Consider the following 16,386-nt stretch of genomic DNA (forward strand, 5'->3'; position numbering starts at 1 on the left):
GAGGAGTTATAATTCATGGATTCCCAGCCCAGTGTTCTGTACTGCTACTTATCAAATACTGACCTCTAGAGGACTCTCTTTGGCTGTACAGTAGTACAGCTCTAACCTACAGAGCCCTACTGAGGAATATTACGTTAGTGGAATTTTCAACATGAAGACGAAACCAAATCGGTGTCACAGAAATGTTCAATCAAATGTATTTATTAATTTGTAAGAAATTAATCTTCTGTATTAGTTACACTGTCCTTTCTTGGCCCAAACTCTTATGAAGTAACTTTATCATTATCAATTGAACATATATATATTTTATTAGGCAGGTCAAAGTGTATTACTATTTATGGTTATCAATAACATTTACTCATGCTTAATGTCTAGGTATAAGTTTAAATGCAATACAGATAAAGCTAGTTTCATGTTTTCCACAAAGTTTAGTCAATTTATCCATTAGTCAATCAACAGAAAATGTATTTGCAACCATTCTGGTAATCGGTTTATAGTTATAGTCATTTTTCAATGAAATATGCCAAACCACTTCCCTGTTTCCCAAATGTAAAGACTTCCTATGTGATAGTCAACTCAGGAATTAAAACATTTAGCATTTCTTCTGACATTTTAAAGACCAAAAGATCAGTTAATCAAGAAAATAATTGGCAGATTAATTGATAAAAAAACAAACAAATGATGAGTTGCACCTCTACACTAAATTGTTCCAAGTCGCAGACTGTGAGCAGCATTAACACCTACAAGCACCGCCTACTGCAGAAGTCCTATGAGAGAACAAATAAAGAAAGACATATGCGACAATCTTTGGGATTCATTTATTATATTTTTCACTTTCCAGCATTTACAGAACTGTAAAGGATGTGAAAAAGTAGAAATAACCAACACGGCAGTGTTATGATACAGTATTAATCAATCATGGTTGACTATAAAATAATCAAGTGTTTTATAATGATTTCCTATAAATGACGAAGGCATGACTTTCATCAGAAGCACTGCGCTTAAACAAAATAATATACAATGGTGCCTGCATATAATCTGAGCCTTTAAGATGATCATAACTGCACATTAAAGTAATACATGATCACAGCTCAGCACAACACTTATTAGAATATCTGTTGATAAACTATTATACATTAATAACTAAGGAACATTATTAAAATAAACTATACATTTTTATAAAAAAAGACAACTAGGTACATGAGCTATCTACACATCGTAACACACTGGTCCAAGGACTACGTGCTACATTTGGTCTGAAGATTAAAGGATTTGTTTTAATAAAAAGTAACATACAAGGGATCAAATAATACCTTTTCAGATGATAAACTGATTTGTATTCTTTGGAAATATGACGCCATAAAAAAATAGTTACTGTAATTTGAAATACAAACTACTATGTGGAACTCTTCATTAGTACCAGCCCTTTAACCGCTACCTAAAATAGTGCCTCAGCACATATATATATATATATATATATAAAAAGAATAAATACAATTGTAACAGTGTTTGAAGGGACCTCTGTTCAAAAAGATATAAATCCTGTCATGTACAAAACAATATCTCAACAATCCGTTAATTAGAAGAAACCACCATGTCCAGTTCTTTGACTGCCTCTTGGCTGGAGGTGAGGCCACAGCTGCCTGAGAGGGGGCTGTCGGAGTAGTGGCTGGCAGACCTGGGCACCGTGGCCGGGGAGGGAGGGGCCTGTGCCAGACCGGGCTTCTTCGGGGGGATGGGTGGAGGGTTGCCCCTGTCTGCCCTGGGGATGGTGGGCGATCTGATCCCCTGCGGAAGTGCTCCGGCCGCCCTCCCGATGACCGGAGACTGGGGCGCTGCCAGGCTGCGGTAGTCTGTGCCGAAGGGCGAATTGTTTGGCGCCGCGAGCTTCGGCGCGGCGCTCTGCTGCGCCGTGGTGAAGCGAGACAGGACTTGAGTGACTGTGCTCCGGGCCATCTGCTTGACCGGGCTGGCCTCAAGGGAGGCGCTGCTGGTCACAGGGGAGACGTCCTTCGGCGAGAGGGGAGGAGCGGGCTGTGGGGCCGGGGCCTGAGGCTCCGGGTCTGTGGTACCCTGGAACTTGTGACGGGCAGCGTGGAAACGCTGGTTGATGCCGGCCTGGTAGGGAGACTGGTAGCCGCCGGGGCTGGGGCTGCCCGGTGGCTGTTTGGCAAGGACGGGGGAGGAGCAGGGGGAGGATGATGTCTGGCTCTGATGAATTTGAGAATCTTCATTCCCGTTCTGTACACAGATGTTATCCGAGAGGCCGTTGTTTGGACCGCGGTGCCCGTCGGTCTCCATCAGACCGTGCTGATCGCTGACTTTTGGCTGAGCAGTTTGCTCGTTTCTGTCTTCCTCAATGTCCTCGACTGTCACAGCGTCTACCGCTGTGTTTCCTGGAGGGACTTTAGTGGCCCACTCGTGTTCCTCTGCCTCTACTGGAGCTGTAACATCTCTCATCATATTCTCCTCCTCCAGCGTCCTCTTCAGCTCTTCTACCTGGTCCCAAAGTGGAGAAAGAGATTAATTTCAAGCAGAAATTTGGCTGCAAATGAGAGCTCATTTTCTTCTCGCACTAAGATTAGGTGAAATAACTTACAGTAGTAGTTACAGTAAGATGTGCAATCTACTGGCACACCTGCGTGATGAATGTGTTCACACCTGTTGTTGCAGTTGACAGCAGTGAGCCTCCTCCTTCCTCAAGCGCGAGCGGAGCTGCTCTCGCTCGGTGTCGAACTCAGCCAGCTGCTCCTCCACCCTCGCCTCCATTCTCAGGGCTCGCCTCCTCTCGTCCTCCAACTCCTCTCTCAGGGCCTGACAAGCCTCCTTCTCCTGCGAGAGGAAAAAGTCTGTTCAAACCGGAGCGCAAAACAACGACAAAATGGAAAATAAATTGCCCAGTTTGGATTCAAAATGCAAATACCTTGTCAAGTTTACGGCTCAGCTCGGTCAGCCGGTGACCCTCCTCCAGAGCCCTGGAACTTGCCCACTTGCACTCTTTGGCCAAAGCGCAGGAGAGCTGTTTGTGCTGAGCGCATTCTTCTTCTAGCTGGTCGGTAATCCGCCGCTGCTCTTTTTCCAGTCGCCGGACTTGGCTGCGCTCAAACTCCAGCTACAGAGACAAGAGACGAGACACACAATCAAACTTAGCATACAAACTTCAACGTTTTTGACAACGATTCTTTTCAAATTCCACCAGTCACTAATAGAATTTAAGACAAAGTGCAGTCTACGTCACTATTAATTAGAGGGCTACCTGTTGTTGTAAGCGCTCCCTCTCCTTCTCCAGGATGTAAGTGACATCGTCTCCCTCGGCTGTGTCCTCAGCATGCCTCCTCTTCTCCTCCTCCAGATCTGTGATGACCTGAAGTGAACACAGCGGGGAGACAGAGAGTCAGGAGGGAAGTTATCCCACATGAGTCTGGTCTCCTTCATATTATGGCAAATAACGGTTATTTTGAAGCAATGTGATTACTACATTGTAATAAAAAAATTTAATTCAGCTCATCTAAATGAGTAATGTTCAGCCTGCCTGCAGAGAAAAGTATAGTGCTCACTCTGTGAGGACTACACATCAAGCCTACGATGACTGAGTGTCTTTTGTTTTACAGTTCCTAAAGATGCAGTGGGAATAATGATTTGCAACAGTAATTTGAAATACTAAAATAATAAAATTGCTTTTTTGGTATTAGACTTTTTACTCCATTTCAAAATGTGAGGTTTACCTTCTGCCTCATATTCTTCTCTGTAAAACAAGCATTTTTGTCATATTATTATCTCAATTACTTAATACTAAAGCGGATATGTGTCAATAATCCATTGTATTGTAGCCGTCAGCAAGCACAGCAAAGTTTTACGTTTAAAGTGACCCTGAATAGGATAAGCGGTTATTGATAATGGATGGCTGGCTGAAATTATAGGAATTTTGTGCAAACACAAGTTAGGCGTATTGTCCTTGTATATGTTTAACTCATTATGAAATCAGGAGACAGTGTTGTGTTACATTATTGTCTTTAAATATTAGTGTATGACCTGAAACAAAAGAAAAAGTGGAAACGCGACATCAGACTGCAGGTATTTTCTTTCTCTTTGTTCATGTCTGTTCCCCTGCACCTGTGAAGTACTTCACTTGGGGTGTGTGTGTGTGTGTGTGTGTGTGTGTGTGTGTGTGTGTGTGTGTGTGTGTGTGTGTGTGTGTGTGTGTGTGTGTGTGTGTGTGTGTGTGTGTGTGTGTGTGTGTGTGTGTTGAATACTGTTCTTAGCAGCGACCAGCCGCTCTATAGCTCGCTCTCTCTCTCGGTTGGCCCACAAAAGAAAACAAATTGTAAACAAAAGGTTTTAATGATCTAATCACATTAGTGTTGTGTACCAGCCTTTTGCTGCAAGCAGTTTGTGTGTACTTTTAGAGAATACATTTTCTTTACAGTATTTTCCACCACTGAGGCCATTTTTTATCTTGTATGTTACCCTATTATTATTATTTTCTAAAGGAACCAGCTCATTTCTGCTTCCCCTAATTAAGAACCACACCTCTACACCCACCCTTACCCTTCTGTGCCTGCTTTCCGCTGCAGCCAGCTGGGCCAACATCTTCTCCTGCATCCTCCTGCAGTGGCTCACCACCAGTTTGAGAACCACCAGCGGGTTGGAGGTCGGGGAGGAGCAGCCCGGGTCCTTGTTCTGGTCCCCGACAGCCTCGCTGTCTCTCTGCAAGGCCAGGAAGGGGTCGCTGAGGTTGTACCTGCTGTAGCGCTCCTGGATAAACAGCTCTTTGCGCTGGGCCTGAGGAGAGGAAGAGAGGAGTGAGACGGAGCTCTGAGAGGGGCGGCGATCGATGAACTAGTTAGTAAAGTACGTGTGTGGTCTGAAGGTTATGTGGTAGCAAATGCCAATGCGTGGAATTGCTCATGCTTTTGCATGAATGTCCTTGTTTACAAAAGGATTACATTTTCTTCTATCACATTTTCAGCCATGTTAGCGGACTAATGACCGTGTCGGTCGGTCCCAACTATTGGAGGCAATGCCATGAAATTTGGGACAGACATTCTTATTTTATGATGATTAATCCTTATTACTTTGGTGATCTCCTAACTTTTCCTCTAGCGCCACCAGCAGGTCAAGGTTTGCACTCATCCAGTGATAAAATCTCAGGTGTTTGATGGATTTTCATGACATTTGGAACGCACGCACATTCATGTACCCCTCAGGATGAATTTTGTAATTCGTGTCAAGCGCCTGAGACTAAAAGTTTCTATACAATGAAAAAACTGACATCAACACCCCTATTATGATATGATTCGGTAGTTATAATCCCAAACAGTTATGGTTTAACACACGCTGCTATTATTTCTCTCCTAAATGCTGGGTTCCGCACAGCATGATCAGCATCTCCAATACTAGAGTGGTAAATGATCTGTAGATAAAGGAAGAGGAAGAGAGGGAGAGGAAATGCAGAAACGTGCAGGATAAAGAGTGCCAGCGGGAGGAAGGAGCAACAGATGGTGAGTGTCTGTCTATCTTTAGCGGGACAGCTGCTCTGGACTGGGCCTCGGCCAAGGCAGACCTGTTCTCTGTTTAACTCGTGACAAAGGAAAGATAATAGCGGCAAGACATTTCAGGTTCAGCAGATGCCTTAAGGCCTGCCGTGAAAAGGGGCTGAAGTGAGGGACAAGGGGGGAGGAGGAGGGGGGGGGAGGGGGAGGAGGAGGCTACAGCCGAACTGGCAATGTGTCTTCGTGAGGTTTCAACAAAAGAGGATCAAAAGATTAGAGAGAACAGGATCCTCTCTGGCAGGGTGAGGACAGAGCTCCTGGCGACTGATACCACGATTAATTGAGAAGTGAAAAGTGTAGTCGAGAGCGTGGTCTGCAGAGCAATATTCAGCCCATTCAAAGTTCTTGCAGAGCATTGAACAGCTGACTGTGTGTGGTTACAGCCTAGCACACAGGTACACCATCACATATCACATAATCCCTCCAAAACAGCACTTTATTGCATCTAGATCTACAGTATGACTATTTGCACTGATGCAACCTTTTCTCATCCAACACAAATCCCTCAGCTCACAGTATCAGCTCATAATACAGAGTACTGATCCAATACCAGTACTTTCTTTTTAGCAAATTTGTAAAAAAAAGGTACGGTAAAGATATGTATACCTTACTGTGTGGACCTTTTTTTATTACATTTTTGGTTTTAATTGAAGTTAACATGAGGGATTGCTGAGGCATAAAAGTCTGCAACCCACTGACGCCTGTAAGCGATACAGGAAATGAATTTTATATTTTATAAAGACATTGACAAAGAAACTGGATGTAATGAGTCGCATCATGGCTGACTCCTGGTCTGCTTAATAAGGTGTTTTACCAGATCAGTGCATCCCTAATGTACGCATCGTTTTGCCTGACTGCGTATAATTGTCGCAGTATATAAAGACATTCCGACATGACATTTTACGTTCAAACACAGACTTATGTCAAGCAACAGGAGTTAGTTAGCCGGCATGAAAACTACAGGGTGTGATGGTAGACGGCTATATTCCACCACCGATCACAGGCTTTGTGATTGTCATCTTCCAACAATATTAGCTCATCCGGCACAAAGAGACGAGGGCAAGGCTGCGAGGCAAGGCTGCCGTTATTAGATCCAGTCCGCTGAGGACCGTGTGAAGGCGGATCAAACAACATGGAGGAGGGAGACGGCGAAAACACACGATGCCCGAGAGAATTCAAAAATGCCTCTCAAACATGGGCGCTGTCCAAAGCCCGATGACCCCACAGGACCGTGTATGACTGTGGCATACACTCCTTCTCCTCACTGTGCTTTGACAATACAGGTTTCACATCTAATGAAATAGAAAAATTACATTTGTCTGCCAAAGTTCTACATTTGTTTTATATAAACACTAAAAAGCTAAAAATGCATTAGATATTTTCAATTTCCCTTTTTTTTTTTTTTTTTTCTAAAAGGGAAGTTATCCAATTTGGAAGAGGAATCTTTAAAGAGAAATCTGTTTCTGCAGACTTGACTGGCAGCCCATCCCTGTTCCCGTCAATGACTGCTCTGATGTGTCATTATAGATCAGGTTTCCATTCCTTGTTGTTTGCAATACTAATAAAAACTCTTCATTTGGACTTAATTTGTAGGCCATTGTTCATACAAGAGGAAACATTTTGAACGACACAAAGAACACACCTATTACTAGAAGTTTAGGATAGTCCATTGTTTTCCTAACTGGATAATTGACCTTTTTTAAGTGCAATTTCTTTTTTTCCACTTCACAGGACCTCTATTACACAAACGTTCTCATAAACACAGACTGTGTGTCTCTTCCCACTCCTTCAATGCACAGAGAGACTCCCACAACACAAAGAGAGGCTGTTTTCCTCCCCATCAACCCTCCACCGCAGCGGAGAGGGTGGAGGAAGTGAAAAGACGTATTACAGGAAACACATTTCTAACATCACTTTAATAATACTTAACACCTAAATCCACCAGAGCTTAGTCATTACATCATGCTGTACATGAGCAATACCCATACACGCTCAGTGCGTGGCTGCTATGCATCACAGTCCTACCTCCATTATTCATGCTTTTGTCTGTTTGCTACACTTCCCTGGCAACTTGTGTGCTTTTGCTGGGGAAGTGCCACGGACGCACTGTTCCACTCCAGCTTATCTTTTGCCGACACACGCCTGGACTGTTTCAGGTGCGCAATGCCGGTGACATGATCTGTACAACACGGAGGGAAGGTGATATATGAACGTCTTACCCTAGAGTCCGATATATTTCAGAGCAGCTGAGGCAGCTTGCTAAATACCCTGAAATGCTCATGCATGTAAATGGAAAGGAAATGTCTTCAGAATGCTACCCATCATGAGCACACGGTTGATGACCCGACACTAACCGACACTGAATGAAATCAGCTGATGCATCTCGAAGCTAACAAGGCTGTTTTTCCCCTATTTCAGTCCATTTGGAAGCTCTAGTCCACCACACCATGTGACCCCCGACAGTTAATTAAAGGGCTCATTTCCATATTTGAGTCCCCATTGAACTTAAAGTAAAGACTTTTATTCCTTTTCAGAAAGAAAAGGGGACAACTGGATCAATGCAGAGCTTTGTGGGCCAAACACGAGCACTGCCAGAGACGAACTTCCTTCTAAAAGCCGCAGCGCGAGCAGCTGCTGGAGTGAGTCACAAAGGGAAAAATGCAGCAGATAGTTAGAATGCCACTGATAGTTCTGCATAATTACATATAGACGACCAGAGAAAAACCGCATCATTAACCTCACATCCTGTACTCACACTACACCCTGTAGAAAATCACTGATACAACCGTGAAATGTTTAAAACACAGAATGGACTCTACACATGAAAACGTGCCCGTTCCTGTGCGAGTTGAACGGTGGTGTTATGACCATGGTGATTTGTGTTTGAGCTACACATTGACACATGACACTCTGTCAGTGGTGACGCATCAGTTAAGACTGACATGACCAACATGACTGGACCTACTTCTCTTATTACCGTAGGTTCATCTTATTGTTGGAACTAAGTTAATCTGTCCTTGGACACAGCCGTTCTTTTAGCAAAATGCTAACATCCGTTTAGCCAGTTTAATGCGCACCAGTTTGGTGTCAATGCCATTAGTTAAGCAGGTATTTTAGTAATAAAACATTGGACATTTAAAATGTTGACTTGACGATAGCACGTGATCACCAAAAATTATTGCAATTCCGAGGATGTCGGGAATCAAATTTTTTGGCAATCCATCTATTCACTTAAAACCACAACTGTTAACCTCATGGAGGTGCTAGAGATAAAGTCAGGAGATCACCAAAGTCATTGGGATTCATCCTCTGGGGACCATGACTAACAGTACGACATTTTGTTGCCAATCCATCGAGGGACTGCTGGAATACTTCACTGGAGAAGTGAAACATTTTGACCTGCTGGTGGCGCTAGATGAAAAGTCACGGGGTCACCATTTCATCCTCTGGGGACCATGAATGTGCAAAAGTTAATGGCAATCCAACCAATAGCTGTTGTTTCAGTCTGTGCCACAGTGATGGACCGACAGACAAACACTGCCATCCATTGAGCCATGCTGCTTAAAAAACAAAGACTTGTGGGGTGATGTTTTACTGATAACCATCTGCTCTCATGTGAGGACGAGACCCAAGATTACACATCGCCAACTCCTCAACTGCAGAACAGCAGAAAGGTATGAGGCTGTGCTGCAGAGAAGAGATCAGTTTCCACTTTCTCCCTGCAATTAACTTCCTACAGGTCAGTGATTATACCCTTGTTTGATTGAAGCTCCATAACAGTTAACACTGCAGCATTGATACAGTCCCACACCTGAATGGGTTAACGGTTTAGTGCCGTTGGAGCCATGAAAGAAGCTCAGCCATATTCCCCTCCAGCTCCGGTTAAGGCCAATGTTTATTTGTTCACTCCTACTCTCGCTCACATTGAGTCATCAGGCACCCGGCGTGCTGGAAGTCCTCTTCGCCTTAGATGGCCAGATCCCAGGAGAGATGTAGGAATGTGGTCTAGACACAACACATGGACGTTCAGCAGTAGGCTCTCTCAGAATGGCTGCTCTCTAGTTCGCTGGCTGTCTCCAGTTTCTTCTTTCAATGGTGCATTTTACACCAGGACAGTGAATAGCATTCCCAGAATAACGGCTGGAAAGCTCAAATATTTATAGTGAGAATAAAGTCTGCAGAGAATCTGTCTCACAAAGGCAGGAATGAAGTTGCTTATTCACTGCTTATCTTATTTTTGTGTGTGTGTGGGGGGGGGGGGGTTTAACAGCGTGACCGGGACACAGTGTTACTGAAGTAAGTTTACAGCTCTTTTAAAGACAAAACCTCTTTAAGGACATCAAAATAAAATGTCACTGAAAGCTTGAGCATGTGGGCCTGCAGGACAGAGTGTGGGAAAATAGCCTGACAATCCTTTAATTGAAATGACGCATTAATCCTAATGCCAAAGTAAGACCTCCTTAGACTGGAACTAGCTGATCTGTATCAAACTCTGTGTGTGTGTGTGTGTGTGTGTGTGTGTGTGTGTGTGTGTGTGTGTGTGTGTGTGTGTGTGTGTGTGTGTGTGTGTGTGTGTGTGTGTGTGTGTGTGTGTGTGTGTGTGTGTGTGTGTGTGTGTGTGTGTGTGTGTGTGTGTGTGTGTAATCTACATTGTGTCTATTTCTAATTGAGTACATGTTCCAAGTTCACTGGAATGCGTCTACTCATTTAAACTTATGAAAAAGATGACGTCTGAGACAATTGTGCAGACACATGGCTTTATCGTTTCCATACAGATAACCTCTTTCACAGGAAATGAGTGCCATCAAGAGGGTTACTTAGATTAGATGTTAATTGTTTTTCTCTTCATTTTGTTGCCAGATCTTCGTCGTCATCAGATAACTTTGGGTCCAATAACGCCAAAACCAAACCCACGACCCGCTACATCCACCCATAACTCTACATATCCATTATCTTCACAGGCATCCACGCCCAGCCTCCTGTAGGCTTGTTTCTCTGCTGTCAATCATTTTTGTATATCGCATACAGCACGACGACCCTTTTTAATATGTTGCCCATGAAGTGACCAACGTAAGGAGCTCTCCATGCAAACTAAAAAGAGAACATCCAATATGCTACTGCAGTGGTTTGAGAGGTTTCTAGGGAGTGTTTGACATAAAGAAAAGCAGATGTTGTGCAGAGAGTAGTTTAGATGTTATGATGATGTTACCAGCTCCATTGATTTACCTTTAGGGCATCAATGACCAGGTCCCGGGCCTCCAGCTCTCCTTCCAAAATGCTGAACAGCATCAGCAGCTCCGGCTTGGTCAAACTCTCCATATTCAGCTTGGACTGTGAGGGCACAAGAGCAAAGAGAGGAACTTGGTTGACAAATTTAATTTAGATTTTATTTATTCAAACTGACGTGTTTGCCACTTTTTATTATTCGCATCCATTAAAATAACGACTTACCCTGTACTTAATTTATTCTATTAGATTATTATTCAACTCCATTTGAGGGAACACTGAGAAACTACTTACAAACCTGGGAAAGTGAACTCCCCCAAAGGAGACCTCCAGACAGACATGTGATCTATCTGATCCAGCCCACTGATTTATGAGCTTTATGTGGTTATTATCTTGGGGGATTTTACAGCACAGAACCAGTGTACAAAAAAATGTAGAATTGTTCTCCTGTGTGAAAAGAAATCAGACAGCTTATTGTGGGTGCAGTTCAGAGGTGCACTAAATATCAAACCTGTTTAAGAAGAAGTGTTTACCAGGCATCTTAAACAACAGGAGCGAGATATTCCTTCAAAGTCGATCATTTTACTGTGGGATATTCCAGAGACTCAAACATGGCAGCGCTACAAGCTGACACAGATGGATCACACATCAAACAAGAGATAGTCAGTCGGCCTCAAGCACCCGAGCTGTTCTATCATCTGTCTTAAACACTTCCAGCTGACTAACTGATAATATGCATACAACTTTAAGTTCAGTGTTGAAAACAATATCACTCTGTTTTGGGGTCGTCCCCCGTCCCCCACTGCACGTCCATTCATTATGGGTCCTGTGACAGTTGGGTTGTTTTGTATTGGAAATGTGATGTGGTCTCTTTGTAGTGTCTCTGCACTCTAATCTCACAGCTGTGTTGGTTCTGCTGACGAGCCCCGCGGTGTCCACACCTCAAAACATCCCACCGCACTCTGGCCAGGAGAACGTATGCGGGGCCCCTCTTTGAAATGAGATCAAAGCTGTCGATGTTTTTACACTAGGCATCCGTTCAGATCGTCATGTGGGACGTGTAGCAGGGCTCAACACCAACTTTAAAAATGTGGCTGCCAGGCTGGAATCGGCTGTGGTTTGCCGAAACTGAAAACACGGTTGCCACGTTTTAGTCACCTTCTGTTTGAGTGATTTAAGATGTTGTCATTAAGTCAGATTCATTATATCATGTCATGTGTATGTTGTACATGCTTTGCTGTAGAACCATCCAGTTCAGAGATGACTTCACACACTTCCTTTTTGTTCTTTGTTCGGATCCATCTTGTTCTTTGCCACCGCTTGTGATTTTCGCGGGGTTAGTCAAGCTTTTCACCCCACAGTCAAACAACTTTCTTTGCTTCGCCGCCACTATCTCTAAAACACATGCCTGTGCGCACACAAACGCACACGCAGCGTTGACTGGTTCCGGTTCTGACTGTAACAACAATGCAAGAAACATTTTTCAAAAATCACATTCATTTTGGGGTGCATGTTTTGCTGTCTGGTACAGGATGGATCCACGCTGCACTGGCTGACTACATAACAACAGAAGTAGCCTATCACACAAAAAAGTCCTTCTGAAATGTGGCGAAAGCATCTGAAAACTCACTGCCGTTTATTACGCTGATCCACACCTGAGCTGGTATTCATTCAAGAGGCCCGTGCTCTGCTCTGAGCACTCTGTGGTCTCCACAACTTTCCACTTCATGAAGTCACCCAGAGGGGAGGGAGGGAGGCCCCCATCTCTTGGAGCGCTGGTTGCATAATGACAGAGCGGAGCCACCGGCCTTTCATATCCGAGCTGGCAGCTACAATATTTCCCAGGCATCTTCGACAGCATCAGCGATACAGAATGATCAACGAGCATATATTCCAGCACTTGGATGTACCGTGACACTTCTGCAGAGCAGTATGCAGGAATGAAAAGAGGAAGGAGCCACAGACCCGATGAACTGCACCTAGAGTGCAGCCTAATCCCTATACAGCAGCGTCCTCTCCACAAAGAAGGCACACAGTGTTTAAGTTGTGCCTTCACCAGCACTCATGGTCTGTGGCTTAACCACAGGGGTAAAATGCTAATTAAACTACAGCGCGCACACACACACACACACACACACACCTCCCTTGGTTTTGCTTTTACAGGCCTGCTCGCTAATTTCACAGGGGTGCTGTAATCACTGTGCTAAGAGAGAGAGAGAGCGCTGTGGCATGAGAAACGTCTGGCCCGGAGGGAGCCAACATGTGTCATCACGCTTGTTTAGATCCTCATTATTTTATTATTATTTCACCTAATCCTCCTCCTTCCCCCAGTTAAGAGTTGGTAATCATGAGCGTACACAAACACTGAGCGGCAGCATGGGAAATACAAATATTCCCACACGGTAGCTCCACTTCCGATGACGAAAGAAAAGGCCTGTGCCCCATAATCCTTTTTTATCCCTGTTTGTTTTAAGCTTGGCCGGCCATGTGCCTCGTCTGCAACACTGTAAACTCATTAAAAACACATCGCAGCCTCTAATGCAAAAAAAACATTTTGCTCTGCTCCCAATACAAAGGGGCCCTCGGTTTGTGAGCAGCTGCTGGAGACGGTACACAGCACAAGTGGAAAATGAACCTTCACTCAAAGCATATCAAAGTCCATTAAAACACACTTTCCTTTAGTCTGGGGACAGTTTCTAAATCAAATGCCCCATGTTGAATCAAAAGTTGTACTAACAATGTGTACAATAATGCAGATTCATCTTAAATATACACAGTACACATGTAACACTTAGTCACATCATCTGTATACTGGGGAGGGAGGGAGGGGAAGCACAACGTGAGCGTGAGTATATGTCACAGACTGTGAAATCTCTCTGGCCCACGAAATGAGGGTCAACTGAGGGGAAGTACACAGCCTGAGGTCTGCTCCGTGTCCGTGTTCTGGTCATCACCACGGCGGACCAGATGCAGTATGGCTGGATACTAAATTGGATTTGTTAGCCAACCTAATTTTCTCAGTAGGCCACTTACTTACTCACTCACTCGGCTTGCTGCTTCCTGGCCTTTGATGCAGCCTAGTTAAAAAAAAAAAAAAAACTATTAAAAACGAATGAATTAAACTAGAGTGTTGACACTGCTGAGTAAATAAACGTTTTTGTTTACACGTGGAGCCACTGTGACGTTAAATGAATTCAATCAGCGCTCTCGTGAGGATCAAATAGCCATCACCAGCAGTCTGGAGGAAGCAGAGGACATGTCACTGTCGGAGCTATCGATGTTTGTTTGTTAAGGATACATCTTTAGTGTATTTTACACGAACAAAGCACACCATTCAGTCTTGAGGAGATGCAGTGCAAACGGTTCGGCATGTAGCTTTGACCACTTTTGCATATAGTTAGCTTACATCTCTTTTTTTTTTCTTCTTCTTTTCTTTTGGACCAAAAGCGGCTGAACACGGTGAAACCCGGCAGTTTACCGTCTCCAACCTCCCGCCGTCGACACAAACACGTATTCTGCGGCTCTTCTTACCTTCATAAAGCCTTCGGAGGTCTTTGAAAACTCCAGCATGAACTTTTCTCCTGTCAGGAGATTTGTTTCACTTGATTTGCGTCCTCTGATCCCAACGCAGCGGAGCAGTTAGTGGCCAAGTGCTGTTCTCAACTGACAGCGCAGCTAGCCAATGGACGAGGCGGAACTCTGTGGGCCGACCAATGAAAGAAGAGCTTTTGGGAAAAGGGGCAGGGCCACTGGTGTCCCACCTCTTGGATTTTGGTTGGATTTCTTTGTTTAGCATTTCTTGAGGGCCTGCCTCTTTTTTAAGGAATTTCTTAGGGGCAGGTTAAGGGTTTTAGCATGCTATTTTACTGACTTTACAAGTATTTTGCTGAACGAAATGTTAAAACATGACATTTGGTTTGTTTGTGGTCCTAAATAGTCACTTTATAGTGACTTTATAGCACATTTATTCAATAGTGAACTGGTCTCATTCCTTTGTAATATTTCTATAAAATCGCAATTGTTGACAATTACATTAATATGGTTGAGGGTTATACTGTAACATGTGTAGTTTATAGGACGCAGGGGTGGAAGACCACAATAAATAGCCCACTCACTTTTTTTTACTTAAGTAAAAGTAGTAATACAACAATGGAAAAACACTTTTACGCAAGTATAATTGTGAATGCTTTCACGTAAGAAGCCTATCAGTAGTAAAATATACTTGTATTAGTGTTATAAGTAATATTTGACATAATAATAACATAATCATTTTACATTTTTGAATGAATACGCATTAATGCATTAATGTGTAAGCAGCAATTTAATATTGTTCACTGGCACACTACCACACAGACACACACACACACACACACACACACACACACACACACACACACACATATATATATTAGATAATGATTGTAACACATCTGAAAGTACAAGTTCTTAAAAATCGTCCATAAGTGTACATGAGCACTTGAGTAAAAGTACTTTGTTTGTTTAATAAAAGACATGCACAGACAAAGAATAAAAATGAAAACTCCATAAGCAACTTTTATCTCACAAAGACAATGCCATATGCATGTAATGTTATACATGTCACCATACAAACCATCTGTTGGCCACTTATATGAATTATTCCAATATGATTAATTATTCCAGCAAAAGCATCCCTTGCATTGATTGCTGGATTTGTGGGATTACAGTATTATTCACTGCCATCTGGTGGCATAGGCACTGTAAGTGCCAGAGTAGCCTAGTGTGCAGAGCTGTGAGAAATCTGTGTTGCTGTTGGAGAAATGTGGATTTCTGAGTTCACCTGGGAAATCAAAAGGTTTACAGACTGTCGATGGAGCTAATATAACAGCCAGCTTCAAACTAAAAGCACTGAAAGCCTTCAGAACTGAACAGTTGGAGGTATTACAGTTTTATACCCTGCGTTTCTGAAATCACAGGAACAGTCTTCTCGCAACCTCTGTCTCCTATTAGCAGCACTCAGGAACAACACACAAGTTGACTGTGGAGGTCTAACGCTATAGCTGGGGATACAGCTGTGTTGTTGTTGTTGTTTTTATCAGCCATGAGGCACAGAGCTCCAGATCCCATGTGACAAAAATCAAATGAGGCAATCACTGTGTTGTAGACCTGAAAATGCAAGGTCTGTAATACACAAGAGCTGCCAGTAGAGTGCAATGCTCACACAACTCAAGTCAAAGTTACAGTAACCACACTTTTCACCATGGCTAAGCAAAATGGACAGACCAGCACTTTTAGTTGCATGTAATGTTGGCGATAAGTCTTATTCATCGGCCAAATATACACAAACAGTGATTTAAAAAATTTAATACTGCAAACTTGCTGTTGGAAGAGGGCAAAAAATAAGTGCACTCAGATGTGTTTGACAGCACTTTCGCTTAATGTTACAAGACACACCACCCTGTGTCAGCGCTAAATTGGCACCGTTTGCACAACAGAGAGCCTCCTATCTATGGCTATGCAGCATATTTGTGCTATTTGATAACCGCGTCCCTTTTTAATGCTATCTTGAGGGTATACAGAGAGGAAAGTCACATAATTGTTGCTCCTGATAGACTGCTAGTGCAGGGAC

At 43.4% G+C, this 16,386-nt stretch overlaps 1 protein-coding gene across 1 annotated transcript; it reads right to left on the reverse strand.

The window, feature by feature from the left end:
* Nucleotides 1–893: 893 nt before the first annotated feature.
* LOC306714606 (CTTNBP2 N-terminal-like protein) lies at nt 894–14,404 on the reverse strand. The gene is made up of 7 exons (XM_079184652.1): nt 14,310–14,404; nt 10,779–10,883; nt 4,549–4,782; nt 3,257–3,364; nt 2,924–3,112; nt 2,662–2,832; nt 894–2,499 (listed from the first exon to the last, which is right to left on the reverse strand). The coding sequence occupies exons 1-7, from the start codon at nt 14,346–14,348 to the stop codon at nt 1,576–1,578; spliced, it is 1,770 nt and encodes a 589-aa protein (XP_079040778.1). The 5' UTR covers nt 14,349–14,404; the 3' UTR covers nt 894–1,575.
* Between the last annotated feature and the right edge of the window lie 1,982 nt (nt 14,405–16,386).

Source organism: Pholis gunnellus (genome assembly GCF_910591455.1).
Source record: "Pholis gunnellus genome assembly, chromosome: 3".
Classification (NCBI taxonomy): Eukaryota; Metazoa; Chordata; class Actinopteri; order Perciformes; family Pholidae; genus Pholis; species Pholis gunnellus.